We start from the raw sequence: 19,555 nt of genomic DNA, 5'->3' as shown, positions 1-19,555 counted from the left end.
AAATAAAATTTGGACTGGTACGGTAGATAAATTTTTTAATTTAATTTTCTATTTCTCTTTCCAATTTTTAATTTTAATTTTCTTGAAAACGAAGTATCTTATGAAAAACACATTCTGTATTTTCGACTTGTTTTTTTTTATGTGCAATCGTTACCGGTTGTACCATGATTACTAGACAGCAGATTTTGATGTATTCATAGGAAATTTGAAGTGCACAAAATGCACATAATACGTGCAAAAATGCAGAAATATATAAGATATTCAAAGTATAGTATCCTTTACAATATTTAAGAAACAAAATAATTTTCTATCTTCTAAACAAGTTCCATTTTATAAAGTATATTTACAAAAATACAAATTTGCATAAATATTCGCAGTCTAATAAGTACTGAAGTATCCTTTATTGTTCTCATTGTAGATTGAAAAATTGGGTCAATAAGGACATTCAAAGTTTACAACGTCTCTAATTTTCAACATAGTCGCGTGATGTCGCCCGGTTTGCTGCATCGACGAAACTTGGGGAAGTTTCTAAGTCCCGCGTTACGGGTCTATAAGTGCACTCATCGTTATATTAATTGTTTGCAGGGCTCCTGCATTGGGGTCAACTCTTCTTGGTTCGAATGATTTATTCCTCCGCTCTACATATGAAAAAATCAGAAATATTCGCGGTTTGAGGCGTCGGATAACAATTGAAATTGAAACAATCGCCGTTTCGCTATCGTAAACGACTCAAAGGGGATTCGTGGATGATCGATAAAAATGTTTCTTAGTACATTCGATACGCAAGTCAAAACGTTGATCCTGTTCAAAACGAATATTTAATACGAATTCAGTTGGTAAGCATTCCGAGACTAGTGACGAAGAGAATAGTGTTACAAATGTAAATAGAAAGAAGAATAGATTCAAAGTTTTTGCAGAGAGAGGGAAGGGAACGAATTAACCGCGCGTGTGTGTGTGTGACTACAGAAGTAAAACTTGGAGAGGAATTTTTCTTATCTCGATAGACACGAGGAAACGAGAAAGAGAGAGATAGAAGGAAAATAAAAAAAGACGGAAACGAAATATGTCAGAGCTTGAAATGCTGCATGACGAAAATTCGTTCGTCGTAACAAGCGTCCTGTGTTGATTTGATTTTTTCTCTTTCTCTTTTTTCCGTTCATTAGTGTGCGCCACAAGCATTATTTTTATACACTCGGTAGTAGAAATCCCTGTTGGTGGTGGCCAACCGTGACTAGCAGTGTTTTGTTTCGTTGATTAAACGATCGATGCTACGATGTCTTGGCCCTCGTGTTTCACGATCTGAAAAAGGGGTTTGTGGCTTTTCTTTTTTTTCTTCCCGTAATTATTGGTCTCGTTCATTAGAGCGATATGTTTAGTTAAATAACATTAAACGTTAGATCTCACGGTTACCCCGGCAAGACTGTCTGTAAGAAATAAAGAAACTATCCACAAAGGAGAAGATATTCGCAGACAAACAAGAAGTGATTTACAAAGATGGCATCATCTATGGTGGCTGTTCCTTCTGGAACAGCTTCGGTTCCAGCTGGAGCTGGTATCACTCAAAACGAAGATGTGGAGAATGGGAATGTGTTTACTGAACGAAACATAAACACTGTTACCAGCTGCAGCGAGACATCCAATCCTGGTGATGCCTTGGAAGAAATAAACTGTGGCTCAGGCGAATCAGGTGATCAGGAATGTGCTATTTGCATGAGCAAACTTTGTTCTCCACGAGTGCTCTCTTGTCTTCATGTGTTTTGCGAGGCTTGCCTGGATAAGCTTCTGATGGACGAGGCAGGTGACTCTAAAGTTAGCTCTGTCCTAATCTGCCCGCTCTGTCAACAAGAAACTTCCATTAGTTCTAAGGGTGCTGCGTCACTGACATGCGATTATGTTCTAACGAATATACTTGACATGTCCGCGATTGAGAACATGGCTGTACTCTGTACCTCGTGTAAAGCCAAAGAGAGTGCGGTTGCACGTTGCTCGGACTGTGCCAACTTCTTATGTCCGAATTGCAACACCGCACACCAGTTCATGCGTTGTTTTGAAAGTCACAAGGTCATGGCCTTTGAAGATTTAAAGCAATCCAACGAAGCTATTCCAATACATAAACCTATTTTTTGCGAATATCATTCTGCTGAAAATATGAAATTTTATTGCTACACTTGCCAGGTAATTAGCATGCCTCCAAATTCCTTGATTTTGTGATAATTTATTGAGGATTGTAAAGTCCATACGTAGTATGGATTATGAATAGACTTAAACCTCTTATTGTATTATTATTATTAAGAGTACTGGTATAAAGATCAAATATTATAAAACCCACTTTATTAATTGTTCAATTTAGGAACCTATATGCAACGAGTGTTTACTTATTGAACACAAAGCTCCAGAGCATCAGTATGAAAGACTAGTGGATGCAGAACCACGCCAGAAAGAAGAATTAATAAAATTAATGAATGAGAGTAAAGCAAGAATTGCAGACTGTGACCAAGTATCTGCACAACTAGAAAATGCACTTAGTGAACTACAAGCACAACATGATCAAGCTAAAGATCTAATTGTAGAGACATTTCAGAGTTACAAGGCTGTTTTAGAGAAATGTCGAGACAATGCCCTGGTTGAGCTTGAAAAATTACATTCAGATAGGGAATTAGAAATAATGGACACGTTTCATAGGTTAGAAGAACATTCTTAACTGAGAACAAATATTATCTATATCTTTAAAACGTATTTACTAGACCATTGTTCACGTTTACAGCGTTGAAAAGACAGTGGAGAAGATAGAAGATGCTTGTCGTTTTACCTCCAGACTTCTTGAGCATGGTGATGCTGTAGAGATCCTCGCTCTTCGTCGTATTGTAGGAACACAGTTAATGAATTTAATAAAAAACACACCAAAGCCAAATGTTACGTTTTCTATTCAATTTCAAACTGACTACAACCAGTTTGAGAAAGCACTGAAGGTATGTTTATACTACATATGTTTAAATATATCTGAATGAGCAAAAATACGTTAATGAAATATATAATTGTAGGAAGTCTTTGGTAAATTTCATACGGAAAGCACACCAGTAACAAAATCCACTCCAGAACCAATTACAACTATATCAGGAGTTTCTGCGAACCAACAAGTTGTTCATACTTCAATGGGCTGTCCTCGTTCTATTAGTACAAGGTCTCCTATTTCCCTTCCTACATCAATGCAATCCTCCTTTGAAGGTGACCCTTCATTTGTTATACCTCCAACATCCAGCCCTCAAAATATTCCACCTCCACCACCTTCTGTATCTCTTCCTCCAGGTCCTATTCATGGGCTTACTAGTATTCAAGAATACAATCTACAGCAGTTAGCTAGTCTGGCGGAAAAAGTCGAAATGGTTGGAGACACAAACGTAGTTGGGCCGAGTTCGAATCCTAGTCCAACGCCGTCTTTCACTTTAGCAGATTTATTTGCCGGCGATCTGAGTTCTACCAGCCATGCAATTAATAATTTGCAAGCTCTTGCAAAATTAGGAAACACACTTGGTAATCAAGGTATGGGGTTACTGATATAAATCATTTTATGTGTGTCTCTCTCCCCCCCTTCTCTCTCTCAAATGTAGTGTAATCATTTACTTCATTTTGTTTATTTCCAGATCTTGGCAATCCTACTATTAATGGTGGTAGTGGTCTAGTACTAGGGAGAGGTCCTTCACCAGCCATTGTGGACACACCAAACTTGAGTCTAGCTGCTAACAGTCTTTTAAATGGAGGATTTCAATCATTATCTTCATCCACTTCCACCATACTTTCACAGGGTGCTGGTAAAATCTCTCTGGACTATTGTATATTTCAAATAAGTCAAAACGACTTGATTACATATTGATATTTCTTGCAGATGATTTAAGAGGAGACTCCATACATAACATGCCTGTAGTAGTAGGGAATACAGTTGGCAATGTAACTGGTTCCGGTTCTGGAAATTATACTCATCCGCGTTCGAATAACACAAAATTAACTCCTATGCAAATTAGGTGTAAATTTGGACAGTTAGGTCCCAGTAAAGGTCAATTCAGTTCACCTCACGGATTTTGTTTAAGTGCTGACGAAGATATTATTGTTGCCGATACGAATAATCACAGAATTCAGGTACTTTTTTCAATATTTGAAAATTAGTCAATTTAAATTCTCTACTCGTATTAATATTCGAAATCTATTTTTAGATATTTGATAAGACTGGCATATTCAAATTCCAATTTGGTGTTCCTGGTAAGGAAGAGGGCCAATTATGGTACCCTAGAAAGATCGCCGTGATGAAGAACAGTGGAAAATTTGTTGTTTGTGATCGAGGGAACGAACGATCGAGGATGCAGATATTTACAAAAAGTGGTCATTTTATCAAGAAAATAGCAATTCGTTACATCGATATTGTAGCTGGCCTAGCTGTGACTAGCGAAGGCCATATTTTGGCTGTTGATAGCGTATCACCGACAGTGTTTGTAATCAGCGATACAGGAGAACTGTTAAACTGGTTCGATTGCAGTGAATATATGAGAGAACCAAGTGATATTGCAATTAGTGGTAAATAATTCCTTTCAAATTATGTTTGGCTATATGGTGTTTCAAGCTTTTGTAAACTATATAAATAAACTTCTTTTGTTTTCAGGTAAAGAATATTTTGTTTGTGATTTTAAGGGACATTGTGTTGTGGTGTTTAACGAGGAGGGAAACTTTTTGCGTCGTATTGGCTGTGACAATGTAACAAACTTCCCAAATGGGATCGATATTAGCGATGCAGGAGATATATTAATAGGAGACTCGCATGGTAACCGTTTTCACGTGGCTGTTTTTTCAAGAGATGGTTCCTTGATTTCCGAGTTCGAATGTCCATACGTCAAGGTAAACGTCCCAAAATTAATCACATGTCCCATTAACTTTCTCTTTTCTGAACAGAGCAACCTTTAATTAATTGAGATTAATTAAAGGTTAGATTCTTTTCGTGTCAAACGATCACCTGACGGAATTTCGCAGGTCTCTCGATGTTGTGGCTTGAAAATAACCTCAGAGGGGTATATCGTAACTCTGGCTAAAAATAATCACCACGTCCTCGTGTTGAACACTCTTTACATATCATGAAGCGAAGAGGCAGACCAAATAAGTATGTCGTAACTTTCTTCAGCGAGGGGAATTATCTTGGTGAATGTCGCTCTACTCTCAACGAAGAACAAATCGATTAATACGAAGAAACAAACGAAAGAAAGAAGAAAAATATCCAATATGCCCGTGACATTGAGTTCTTTGAGATTTGGGCCTATCCAAGCAATAGAATTACAAACGAGTGCAGCATGCAGCTTTAATAGTCTGTATAAAAGAAAAAAAAAAAAAAATGGAAAAACAAGTATAAGTGCGTCCCTGTTTTATGAAAGTAACAACGTTCGAAAGAAGAAATAAAAATAAAAAAAAAATTAGGTAAACGTACGTCTCCGACCAAAAAACAGTATAAATAGTAATTTAGCGAAGTTGCATTTGGTAAACTGCCAAGAAAAATTAACACGATGAAGAAAAGGAAAGAAACACAGTTAGGCAAGGAGTAGCAGAGAGAGGAAATTGGAAGAAAGCCGAATTGGATCGCTTCGACCGGAAATGGAGGAGAAGATGTGGAAGGAAATTGCAGAACGGTAGCTTTCCGTCACAGTCGATCACATCATCTTCGACTTCGTCAGTATTTTAGGTATGTTTATAAATCAAATTATTCTAGTCTCTAACGAGCACTGTTTTACACACTGATTTTTCAATCCGTACTCGAAGCAACGTGTATTTTTAATCTGGTGGTATTACGAAAATGTGTGATAAAAGTGGCGACAAAGAACGAGTGGAAGGAAACGAGAAATTAATAAGACTTTTTCTTCCCTACGTTACTTCGAGATCTATTTGTAGATACACTAAGTTTCTAAGATTTCGTTAAGAATCGTTAAGTAATCTAATAAGCATGTTGAGATACTAAAAGGTTACGGTTATTAGAAGAAGTAAATAATAATACAAATTCCTGTGCTTAACGTTGCGGTGAAGACAAATGTTGCATGCTGCGACACATGGTAGTACTTCCTGCTCTTATCATATCATATCTCTATTTAAAACAAACAAATAAAAAATGAAAAAAAAATAAAACGAACAGAAAACACATCCAGTACTCCTCGTTACGGCAGACACGAAGCTTAAACAAGAAAAAAGAACAAAAACTGAAAAAAAAAGGAATAATACGAGCTATGTTCCTGGTAATTCTTCTCCGTGCATTTGAAAATTAGTAGTTCAGAAAGAGTAAGAAAGAAAAAACGAATTTTATGGGGCAATGTTAAAGTAGAGAGAGAGAGAGAGAAAGCATAGAATTACAGATACGTTGAAAATCAAACATTTAATTGTCTTGCGAGACGAGGAATCGTACACGAATTACATTCGAGAAAATAAAAAATCGAAAATAATTATTCTAGACTTGCCACTGATAATAGATCCCGTTTGTGCATTGTTAAAAGAAACAGAAAAAAAAATATATAATAGGCGAGGCACGTAATGGTTACAATATTTACTCAGGATGCTTTATTATGGTCCACCATATAAATACAATATATATACATATATATGCGTGTGTGAATTATTGGTTCGTGGTGCTAGAGAATAATAATAATATATCCATACCATGTAAATGTATTTGTTACAAAAATTACAGAATCGTTCCGAGATTTAACAATGCTGTGGAATGATCATGTAATATATTATACAAGGTTCATAAGTAAAAATTATACCACCGGTATCATAGGAACAATATCTTTATCTATGTATAAAAAGATTAAAAAACGAAAAAAAATTGAAAAAACAACGTACAGTTTGCTAAACAACTTCTATTTATGTATATATAATTAAACATGATCCGTAAGAAAAAAAAGATGAAAATCCATGTAAAACACATACATATATATAGAAATACACATATTTTTTAGGGTTGTTTACATGATCAGCCTTAAGATTTAATTGAAACTATAAAACAAAAATATAAATGCAATGTGTATACAACATATATATATATATACACATATATATGTATATATACGGATATATTTGGCAGATCGCTATATATTGTATTATAATTACCTACAATAACGATTGAATGTGAATAACTATCTTGCCATACCAAATGTTAGAAAGCACATCCATATATATATATATATTTCTACTTGGATAGCTTTGACAAATTTGTTTTTCGCATACAAATTGGCTATGCTAAATAGAATTGGTTTTAAAGGGATGAATGGCTAGTTAGTGAGGAAAGTGGGAGGATATGTCTAAAACCTCAAGGAGAACAGTACGAAATTACAGAAACGCTATAATAGAGCTACTCAAAACAAAACAACAGAAAAAAAAATAATAAATCTGCGCGTAACATTTGTAGTAAATTGCACGAAGCCTACGTACGTACACCTAAGCTAATAAGTCGTAATCATCTTTTATTATTAGAAGTTTTAATTTTATATATATTAAAGAAAAAAAAAGAAGTAATTCTGAAGTATTTAATAGTCATGGTTAGTAGAGTTATATAAATAATGCCTGTGATAATAGTATCGTCAGGATAAGTTGTGTCCTTACAGAGTCTTTGATGTCGTTGCAAGGTAAATATTATTAGAGGTACCGAAACGAAATGTTGTTAGCGAGACGCCTTGTGGAAGGTGTATTTCTGTTTAATGCACAATAACACCCGATACAAAGCCATCGAATGGTCTCTAATGGTATGTATGAATTATATACACAATACACAATATGAATATAAGAAAAGAGAAGCAAAAAGATAATACTGAGAAAAAGCAAAGAGAAATATGTTGCAAACATTTTTGCCAGTCGTATTTGAAGACAAAGAAGAAGAAAATAAAAAATGGACTCATAGTGTAATGAATGGATGACCATTAATGAGAGGGTCTTTTACCTCACAAAATTATTATATTACGCTCACTTGAATATTTTAGTATATAGATTTACTCTATTTACATATTTTTATCTGTGGAAGACTACTTGGCTAATTTAGGCCACTGTTGAAATTCACCCCTTATTTGCCTTGATGTTTAAATTACAATAATAATATAAAAGGAAAAAAAAATGAAACGGGGATTACATGTTACGTAAATGGTAATTGTGATAGATTTTTTGATGATTTTTACAATCTCAAAAGTCTTATTATCCTAATATGTATAGAATTATAATAGTCACTCTCGACATAAAAAAAAAACTACATAAAGAAAACTCTGCTTACATTGTTAAAGAAAAATAACTAATAATTATTAAATGACAAAAAAGTAATGAATATATCACCTTATTGTAAGCAGTTTATAAGAGACAAAAGATATATATACTATCAGTCTATTAAAGTAAACGTATTCAGATATGTTCTACGTATTATACTTTTATCTGATCTAATGTTTTTATCGCTATAAAAAAAAATATATATATATATATATATAAAAACAGTTTCCAAGGCCTTTTTAGATGCCACCTAAATATACTTCTTCGACACGATTTCGGTTTTTGTAATGGTTCTTTGTGTTCGTTTACGATGACGTGCTATCTATGTGCAGCTTAAAAGAAACACAAAAAAAGAGAGGGGAAAGAGAGAAGAAAGAAATTGAAATTCATAAAAAAGGTGTCCATTGTTTTTACGATTCGTATCTATGATATCTTTATAACAATGAGGAACAAATTTAATTAATTTAACGAAGGATTAAAAAATTTTTAATACAGTAGAAAAGGCTCATAACTATTGATTCGATCATTCCTATGTATTTATTAACGAAGGAAACATTTATATCATAAGTATAATTTGACGATTTAAAAGTGACGCGTGATTTCAAATTCCCATTCGAACAAATTCTTGTGTTTATAGTGTAAATATTTGATTTTATGTTTTCGACATTGATTAATAATCGGTCTATTAATTGACAATGTGTACAAGAATGAGCTGCTACAGTTGTAAGAATGTGTACGAAAGAGAAAGATGTATACATCTGATAAAAGCCGTTATTTGTCAGCCGTAAAAGATGATGAAAAACAGGAAAATTGTGTCGCATAGTCAAAACCAAAAAAAGCGGAGGGTATGTTACGAACAAGAAAAAAAGATACGAAAAATGAAATATATAAAATATGTTCCTGATTTTGAAGATCGCATCACATTTAAGTGATACAATAAAAATAAGATTACACTTGCGAGTTTTTTGCGGATATCGCGTCGGGGGGCACTTATATATATATAATATATATATATACACAGGTAATATATGATATATACATATACACATTAACGATAGGATTTAAAATGAAAAAAAAAAAAAGGTTGCGTCATTAACTGAATTCTAGCCTACGGTTAATCATAGTCTTCCTAGAGTTGTGGAAAAAACAGAAAGAAAAAGAAAGGTTTTATCTTTACGCGATTACCGAGTTTTTTTCTATCTAAGATCCATGGCTATCCTGGAAGTCGAACCGTGATCTTTTACTATAGCCATAAAAGAGCGTAATAAAATAAAGAAAGTTATTACCCTCACGGTGTTTATGCTGATGAGAATTGGCAGTCGAATTGATCTGCTTGTGAGAGACATTTTATCGAACATGACTTAAAAGTGTAACTATAAAATATTAACTTTAAAAAAAAGAAACAGATGGAACGGAGATGTTATAGGTGAAGGGAGAAATAGGAGAAATCGTACATGCATAGGTACATACATATATTTTTTTCCTTCGAGCGTTATTATTCGTCGTGTATTTGTACAAAGATCTAAATATAGCGGACATAGGAATTAGAGGAAACAGAAGACGAATTCACAAAGGTTTAGGAACCGTATTTTTTATTAAATTATTCATGTGGAATAAGTGCGTTTTCCTTGTTGCTTTTTTCCTCTTTATTTTTTCTTCCTTTTAAAGTGGCATTTTTTTTCTTCGCTTCACTCATTTCTTGTAGGTCGTTTTTAAGTAATGTTAAACAACTATTTTTTTATCTTCGTCGAGGCATTAATGTGTGTTCTTGTGTCGGTTGTTTAAAAGAAAAGAGGGCATATTTATATGTATATATTGTTGTGTTGATTTTTTCCACATTGTTAAAATGTTGGGTGCGTGCATTTTACTATTTCACACATGACGGACCTATTGTAAAACGGGGACACCACTTTCAGTTTTCCATTTTTTTTTTCTATTATTAATTAATATGGCATCTCGTGTGGGGTTTTTCTTTCTGTTCTTTTTCCTTTCCCCCCCATAACTTTGATGTTTTATATCATTATTATTATTATAACTATTAATAATATTATGAATACTACTACTACTACTACTACTACTACTACTACTACTACTACTACTACTACTACTACTACTACTGCTACTACTACTATTACTACTGCTACTACTATTACTACTACTACTACTACTACTACTACTACTACTACTACTACTACTACTACTACTACTTCTACTAGTACTATTATTATTATTATTATTATTATTATTATTATTATTATTATTATTATTATTATTATTATTATTATTGCAATTTTTTATTTTTGTTTCCTTTTCCTTTTCTTGATTTTTTTCGATCATTGTTACCACCTTGACCCGCGATTTTCGTTTTTTTTTTTTAAATTAACAAATTCTTTTATGTGTATTATTTTCCTTTTTCTTTTTTTTAATCATTCAAATCTACATTTTTTTTTTGTTTTTTTTTTGTTTTCTTCCTCTCTCTCCAATACTCAAGCCGAAATGACGAAAGACATAAAAGATTTCCTTCGTCTCGTTGCCTCTCGACCCGCCAGTTTTCAGCAACTTATCTTTCATTTCTTTTTTTTCATCCTTTTTTTTTTTTTTTTTTTTTTAATTCAAATAAGTGCGCGAACGCACTTGAACGGCTCTTATTACTATTATTGCTATTATACTTATTATTGCTAATATTATTATATCGTGACCATTATTACTATTTTTTAATAATAGCATTAATTTAAATATAGTTAATCGTTAAGACTTTACATATCTTTTTTCTTTTTATTTTTTGTGTTTTGCTTTTTCAAGTTGAAAAAAGACGATACGTAGATCTCAAGACAAACGCTGAGGAAAGTTTCTCAATTTACAGAACGGCCATTTTTTTCATACCGCTTCCTCTCTCCCCATCCGCCTTCGTTGAATAATCATTTTTAATCTTTTATTAGTTGGCTCGATTCGAGAGGAAACGAGATTTCGATTGTTCTTCATACGACAAAAGAAATTGGGAGGCCCTCGGTTTGAATTTCTCGCTAATTCAGGCCGCACAGTTTCCGCCGATCTTCTTTTTTAATTTTTATCCTTAATTTTTTTTAAATCCTCCGCAGACTTTTACTATTCGCTACGCGTAGTGAAATTCTTTAGTGCCAAAAGAAAGACTAAAATGAAAATAAAATAAAAAAAAAAAAGTAAAAGAAAAATAACAAAACGAAGTTTAAAAAAACGAACGACAGACTGCATAATTTAACGAACGGAACGAAGAGGAATAGAAGCACTTCGATCGCGATCATTTTTCTCTTTTTTTTTTTATGTTTTATTTGTCATCGATATTTATTTAATGATGATTTGTTCGAATTGAGTTCCATTTATATTATAAACATTAATAAGAAAAAAAAGAAAAAAATAAGAATACATGGGGTATCAGTGGTTCTAGAGTTGTAAGAAAAAAAAAAAGAAAATATGAAGAAAGGAGCAAAAAAGAAGGAAAGAAAGAAAAGAAGAAATTATTATATATATATATATAATATATCTATATATATACACACAACAATTATAAAAATGGAAAAAATGAGGAAAGACAGAAATATTAAACGATTATAAAAAAAAAAAATCCTTGCTTAGTCAGTTAAAGTACAAATGTTTAAATGTATTCTATGATTAGGTAATAAGTATAAAAACGAGAGAGGAGGCGTGCGTGTGCAAGCGTGAAAGGGATGAGAGAAAGAGAGGGAGAGCAAAACGCGTAGTTGCGTATAAACTTGGTTTCATTCCTTACTAAGCCTCTGATATAGCTTTATTTATATTTGCATTAGTTACTTGACGTTTAATAATACTTAAAATGACAGGACGGGCTGATAGAGGGCGAAGTAAAAAGAAAGAAATGTGACTTCTTTTTTTTCTTTTCTTCGTTTCTTCCTACTCATTAACATATGATATATATATATACATATATATTATATATATGTTATATATATATATATATTATATGTATGTTATATATATATAATATATAATATTTGGAATATGATATATATAACATATATATATATATATCCACACACCTAATATATATACAAAACCCTCGTTTTACTTTGATATTAATTTTAACGAGACACGCGTTCCTTTTTTTTTTTCTTTTTTTTTCGGAGATGTTTTCTTTGACATATCAAATTGACCACAAATGGACACATAAAGAAACCGTTGCATTCCATCGGCGTAGGTGCACGCCCTTTGATGTTTCCCGTGATCTCTCTCTGTGTGTTTTTTCACTTTTCCAATGACAAAAACTTGGAACCTCCGCTTTTCCGACAAGAATACACTTCAATTTTGAGGTGGCAGCCAGTTTTAGACTGGAAGACAGGTTTAAAAACGTCCTCAATGCAAAATAGAGAAACAGTTCTTCTATGAATAAATCCTGTTACATTCATTAGCAGCAAAAATTATATCTGAATGGATGATTCTTGGCTTAGTGTCTGGCTCGGCGTTCCTTGGCAACTGGATTTCTGTGATTTTATCATTTGAATGCCTCCTTGAGCCAACAGTCACAAAAATCTTGAAGGAAACCGAAGCAAATAAGTAACAAAAGGTAAAGATTTCAAGTGATACTGTTTTAAGCAATAGGTAGGAAATGACAGAAGACATGCAGCTTATCCCATGTGCAATGTTGCAATAACATGTTATTTATAGTTTATAACTTATTTGTAAGCTGTATCGTTAAAGAAGGTGGTAAGTAATATTTAATAGTTAGTGAGGGAAACGAATTTCATTCTAATTTTTCTTCGTACATTGTTTCAGATTTAGATAAGAAAATTTTCAGGGAATTTGCTAATTTCATATAATATAAGGGATTCCTTTTTATCTTTTACCTTCATCTTGGTCTTTTGTAATCGTGTTTCTTCAAATTTGTTCATTAGTCGCCAAATCTTGTACCTGGGAATGGCATCTCCAGAAACATTCTAGTCATAAAGGGTTCAAAAGAGGTCCAGTTTCAAGCTTTTAATTCAAACTAATGGATTATTAGGACTTATTAGTCTTCCTTATTATCATGGAGGACATTGTGAAAGGACTTGCTTATTCCAGAAAGATTGACAAATCTCTAAATACAGATCTGTTTTGGATCTGAACTGTTTACGAGCTTCTATGGACAATTTCACAACAAAAATGTCTTCAAAGAGAATGAAACAAATCAAAACTTGTTCTATATAGGGAGGGTCAGGGTAAAGCTGATAAAACAAAGGGAACAGTAATGTGTGAGAAAAGAACGCCGAGCCATATACCCCTGTATACTGGAATTAAGTAAAGAAACAATATCTTTGAGGATAGAATTTAATGTAGCACAATATCCAAATAGATATTGGGCATATGGTTTAAACAGGAACAGAAAAGCAAACAAAGAGAATAGAAATATAAGAAAGAAATAGTAGGTGAAGGGAAGAGTTGATAACAGACAGAGAAAAAAGAAATTCACGCGGTTTGCTATGCGTAAACCATGTTTTCCTGAGACCTCCATTGGTATTTTTTATTAGATGAGACTTTTCATGGAAATGGGAAAAAAGAAAGATGTTCCGACATGTTACGTAAATACTTCAAAACTGTAAACTGTATAAAAGGATAGTACAAGACAAGGGAGAAGTGGTAAAAATGCAATATGGAGAAAGCGTGTATTCCAAATATATTTTTTATATATGCTAATGGGATGCCAAGGAGCATGGTGACGTTGTAAACGTTGAAAAAAAATCAATACTGTATTAATTAGCGCGAGAGTTACACGTACGGTTATATGTAAAAAGAAAGAAAAAGGGAGAAATGCACATGCATATATCGACCGTGTAATCGAATTGTCAGTTCCCCCCGAAACTACTCAGCCTTTAGATTAAAAAAAAATATATATACATCTATATATATATATATATATATTTATAACCGCGAATTTTCGTTCTCAAAGTATTTCAATATTTATATAAATATATATATACATATATATAAATATATATACATATATATTATATATATACACATATACGTACATATTAAAATACATACATATATATGTATATTCGTTTCTCTATTAAGTCCTTTGAATGAGAAAGAAAAAAGAAAAAAAAGAGCGATATCTTTGATGATTCTAATTTTAATTCCTCATCGTGCCCAACCATCCACTCCTACCGAATTTCCCCAAAGTTTGTTAAAAACCTAGTCTTATATAATATACACGCATACACCACATATAAGTGTTACGATATATATATGTGTGTATATTATGCACAGTATGCATATGTACGCATGTATATATGTGTATATAAAGAAAATGGAGAAATGCGAAGTCTCTCCTTTCATTTCAACGGGGATTTCCGCTTGATTATTATATTAATTATTACTACTACTATTATTATTAATATTATTATTATATTAATGTTTTTCTCTCTTCCTTTTTTTCCTTTTTTCTTCTCTACGTCGGTACCTACTAAATTTTTAGTTTCATTTTTATATGGAATATTCAAATTTATGGTATTATACGTATACACTTCTATATACACTTTTACAAACAATAATAAAATGGAAAAAAAATAAAATGAAAAGTAAAATATTTTAATCTACGTACTACATTAATATTATTGTATTTAAAGATATGTGGAAAACAGTTGCTACTTATATATTTGTCAAATGTACACGCGCGCGATATAATCTTTGGAAAGGTATCCTCTGCGGGACGGGCAAAACTTGGGGGGAAGGAGGAACAGATTGTTGCTCTGAATATATTTTTCAGAGTTCTTTTACAATGATATTCTGCATAATCATTGCGCTAAGACGCCTTTTTGTTCGTTTCGAAATCTCGTGAGTGAGAAATATTTAAAAAAAGTATGAGACTCTATACTCTCGCCATTTACCTTTGTCAATTCGCCCAACTTCGTTACGCCCCGCGCGGATCTCGTTTCCAAGCAAAAGAGAAAAAGAAAGAGTTACTCAAATATGTAGGAAACATACGTTCTTGTCTGCGTATAGGCTTACTAAATGCAATAATAAATATATTGTGATGCTCACGAAAGCACATAACATAATTTACCAAAATTGTAATGTTTAAAATATTTCATGTGATTTTGGAAACTGTTATATTTTTTATTTCCTGCCAATTGTTTAATTTGTAATGTTGTTCTTTGTTCTTTTTTCAATAAAGTAAGCAAACCAACTTTACTATCGTTCTCTTTATATTTCTACGACCATCAATTTAAATGTACGTCTATTTCACCTCCATTGGATTTTCCGAATTATGAAGAACTTGGCTGACAACGAAGCAGGGTATGAAAGTAAAAGAACATTTTGTACATACATGCTTTTATTTCATGTCTGTTCTTTCATATAGTTTTATATATAAGAAGTATTTCTCAGCATTCAATCAGAATCAGAATCCTGATGGGCATATTGTTGTTTTGGCAGTTTCTCTTGCAATTCCAAGACGTGTTCGATCGGCTTTGGTTTCCCGTCTTCTCCAATCCTACAAGGTTGCATCACACCTTCCCTAAAATAATCAAATATATCATAAACATCGTACCAAAAATGAATTGATTATTATATTCATAAATGAATAACAGTACAAACCTCGTTAACTTATCAACAAGACCAAGGAGCTGCAATGCTTCATACTCTTTCTGTTCCTCTGACATTCCTTCTAAAGGATTAGGTTTTGGATGTTCAAAACAACCAGTCACAGGATTGATCCTTTGTAAGTACAGAATTTATTAAAATCGTAACACAAACTCATTATGATCTTAAGCTTAAACTTACTGTTCCTTATGTTTCAAGTATTCCTCAGTTTCGCTGTCTTCTGATTCAGAAGAATAATAATTTGGCTTTTTTTTATTCGATCCTAATAATCCTTTATTTGCAAACATACCAGCAGCATTCCCATATCCAGTATACTTTACCATGCGAACAACTAAAAATGACAGGAATATATTATTAACTAAATATATATTATAGTTTATTAAATATTTGTAACCTTACCATTCTCTTTACACAGTATAAACAAGAACTCTGCAACAAGATCTCGTACCTCTACTACAGGAGAAGTTAATAATTTACACAGTTTAGCTCTTAGAGTAGTTCCTTCTTCTGGGCGATGCATTACATCCCTTAAAGGAGGTAAGATCTGAAAAAAAAAACGAATAACTAATGCAACAACCTTAAATATCTTGGAACATCTAAATGAAAGAGAGTTCTACCTGTAACCTAGCATATTTTCTAATCAATCTCTCAGCTTTAACCATTCTAATAAAAGTAGTAACAATTGGACTGAGATTTCCTATTAAATCGGTTTTGTAATTTAGTCTTTTGTCTAGAAATTTTAATAAAACATATACTGCACTCATGTCCATATTTTGATATATTTGTTTGTGTTTCTCTTTACTAGGAGGTATCATTACTGAATAACAGTAATATGGTATTACAGTTAATAGATTTGCGATATTGCTGGAATATAAATATAGTATAATAACATAAGATAATATACATATGTGACAATGTAAAAGGTAATAAATACCTCTGAAGATCATCTTCTTTCTCACATTCAGATAACAATAGTTTCCTCAAAATTAAAACTAAACGCTTATTCTTCTCTTCTTCTGCCATATCATCTGAATTTATATACAAATTAAATAATGCTTTTAAAATTTCACACAGTAATGTTGCATTATCTTCCTTGATATCATGTGATTTATCTTGTTCATATTGATTGGTTATGTTTTCCAACATTTTTATCAGACATTCATCTCCATTTAATTCTGTTTTGACAACATATCTGGTGGTAACGTTTAGGGCAGTAATTAGGAATACAATTCTGGTATCGAATAATGTCACTTCGTATGGAATGTGGTCATTGTATTTTTTCATACGTTCAATTAGGCATTGTAAACAAAGTGTTTTTGGTAATATTTCCTGTACCTTTGCACTGTTGAATATTAAATTACATAGTAGTTTGAGAGCTTCGATAGTAACTGCAAAATAAATAAATAAAATAATTCCAAGCATTTAATATTTATCTGAACACTTTGTGATTAAATGTAATGTGCTTACCATTGGTATAAATATGTTCTTTTGCACCTGTGTCCTTTAGAGCTGCATTATTTAATATAATACCTAGTCTTTCGTCTGTGATTAATTCGTATAGCTTTGTTTTGTCTCTGCTACGTTAATAGAGAAAAACAATAGAATTACTTAATAATAATAGCAAAAGCTATAGGTCTACATTTAAAGCAATAACACAAAGTGGCTGTCATAAAAGTTCTAATGTTTTGCTAAAAATAAAAATGTGTTTATTCAATAAAGTTTTTTATATATACCCTGCACACATAAAACAGCATATCCAATAACATATTGTATCTCATATAAGTGCACACAGCTATATTATAGTATTACCTAAGTATCCGTAAAGTAGATAAACAATTATGATGAAGTGATGACTGTGAATTATCTGAGAGACAATGAAACAATTTTTCCCATAGCTTTTCTCGTAACTTATCATGGTTTAGTTCTTCGAATACAGTCCTGCTTCCATACTAAAATAATATAAAAATAAATATCAAACAAAAATAATTTATGTTATTAACTCTTCACAAAAATCTTTGAGACATTTAAACATACATTTTTCTCAAAGATGGCAATATCTTTTGAAAATTCGTCACTTGTATCTGAAATTATTCGTTGCACTAATGCCTCCATGTTACTATGCGCATAGTATACTTGTCAAATTCAAAAGAAATTATATCGTATAAGAATGACGTTCCAGACGACTTTTAAACGTCTAAGCGACGTTTTATACACGGATCGAGGTCACTGTATTAAAGTAACCTAACTTAAGCGCCATCTCTATGAAGCTAGGCACTCAAAAAGAACATTTTAAAATCTCAGAATTCAGATCAATCTTAAATTTCGCAAGGAGAGCTACAATCTTCTCATTTCTAAGTATTTCAATTAAGGAAACAAAGTGGATTCATATTATGTAATAGAGGTTATATCATATAGGTTAGGATTTAGTAATTTCGATAATTTTTACTGAAAAACATGAAAATGGTTCCGATTATCGAATCGATAAGAGGTTTGAAATCGAACATTTCGTAAATAACGGCCGAGGCATCATTTTTATCTTGATCTTGCATGGAGAGTTTGAAAAATTGACTCTAGAAATGAATGAAGATTTTATTATTATTAATTCACGTTATTCAGATTTACATTACATCAGATTGAGTAAGTAAAAATTTAGTTAAACACCTCTGGATTTTTGGATGAAAATAATTTAATTAAAAACTTCGAAAATTAAAAGATTAGAGAATGATTTGAAGAGGGTAAAGAAATTATGATAATATTTAGATCTACGTTTTTATTTTGAAATTATAATGCAATGTTAATATTCTTATATTACATATAAAGGTTACAGAAAAAACATATGGTAAGTACATCTTTGTAAATTTTCTGATTTCAGTGTTAGTTTATGTTAGTTCAGAAGATTTTTCTATAGCATGGCTAGAAATGAAAACAACCTGTTAGGTCCAAAGATAGCTGAAAAAATAGCTGATGAAGTAAAAATAAAAACAAGCAATATTTTAATACATCCAATGTTCTAATATCGTGACAAGAAATATTTTGAAAATTTTGAGAAGTATGAAGAAACACATATTCAACTCTAATACCAAATAAGGAGACAATTTTGGTAATATAGGATTGACTAACAATATTCGAAACTTTAAAACTGTATTATATCATACTATATAAAATAGTATTATATAATATTAATAATATAAAAATACAATAATAGTTCTTATTATCACATTTTGGTTATCATTATATAGTTTCACTACTAACTCATATATTTCTTATTACAGTTTCCGCTAATAATACCAATCCTCTTAGACTCTTAAACGAAGCTTACAATTTGCAACGCCTTTTCGAAGAAAAAAAATAATCTAACCTTTCTCACGGAATTTAGCCATAGCTCCCTTTAGGTGGCAGGAGAAGCTCTTATTACTCATTCCTAGCCCGCAACATTTTGTCGAAGATTGACCCTGTAACATACATAAGGGCCATTTCTGGGGGAACCGGGGACCAGGAGAAAGGGCGTGGAACACGCGATCAAGGAGAAACAGGTTTCTATTCGCGGAGACTTCCACTTACCGGCCGTCGACTCCGTGGTCGATGCTCTGGCGATCTGGTTCAACGACTTTCTTCTTCGCGTACAAAACAAGCTATGGGCATTTCTTTGACCTCCTGACTAGCGCGCGCGCGCGCGGATTACATCACACTC

The 19,555-nt window shown here is 32.3% G+C and overlaps 2 protein-coding genes across 3 annotated transcripts; one reads left to right on the top strand and one right to left on the bottom strand.

Moving 5' to 3' along the window:
• The first annotated feature begins 427 nt into the window (after window positions 1-427).
• LOC100643228 (B-box type zinc finger protein ncl-1) lies at window positions 428-7,809 on the top strand. 2 transcript variants are annotated; one of them, XM_012319612.3, is made up of 10 exons: window positions 428-836; window positions 918-2,175; window positions 2,351-2,682; window positions 2,765-2,969; window positions 3,042-3,540; window positions 3,642-3,809; window positions 3,884-4,134; window positions 4,209-4,566; window positions 4,652-4,884; window positions 5,017-7,809. In XM_012319612.3, the coding sequence occupies exons 2-10, from the start codon at window positions 1,495-1,497 to the stop codon at window positions 5,119-5,121; spliced, it is 2,832 nt and encodes a 943-aa protein (XP_012175002.1). In that variant the 5' UTR covers window positions 428-836; window positions 918-1,494; the 3' UTR covers window positions 5,122-7,809. The 2 variants fall into 2 exon arrangements, with proteins under 2 accessions (XP_012175002.1, XP_012175001.1); XM_012319611.3 differs by having other exon boundaries at window positions 428-1,310; window positions 1,398-2,175.
• A 7,768-nt stretch (window positions 7,810-15,577) lies between these two features.
• On the bottom strand, window positions 15,578-18,114 carry LOC100643597 (synembryn-A). Its single transcript, XM_012319614.3, has 9 exons — window positions 17,899-18,114; window positions 17,674-17,813; window positions 17,332-17,441; window positions 16,799-17,252; window positions 16,482-16,728; window positions 16,264-16,408; window positions 16,045-16,195; window positions 15,859-15,978; window positions 15,578-15,778 (listed from the first exon to the last, which is right to left on the bottom strand). The coding sequence occupies exons 1-9, from the start codon at window positions 17,974-17,976 to the stop codon at window positions 15,652-15,654; spliced, it is 1,572 nt and encodes a 523-aa protein (XP_012175004.1). The 5' UTR covers window positions 17,977-18,114; the 3' UTR covers window positions 15,578-15,651.
• Window positions 18,115-19,555: the final 1,441 nt, after the last annotated feature.

This window comes from Bombus terrestris, chromosome 16, assembly GCF_910591885.1.
Source record: "Bombus terrestris chromosome 16, iyBomTerr1.2, whole genome shotgun sequence".
In the NCBI taxonomy this organism is placed as follows: Eukaryota; Metazoa; Arthropoda; class Insecta; order Hymenoptera; family Apidae; genus Bombus; species Bombus terrestris.
The sequence above is the reverse complement of the archived record's forward strand: the minus strand, read 5'-3'. Positions and strand labels throughout refer to the sequence as shown.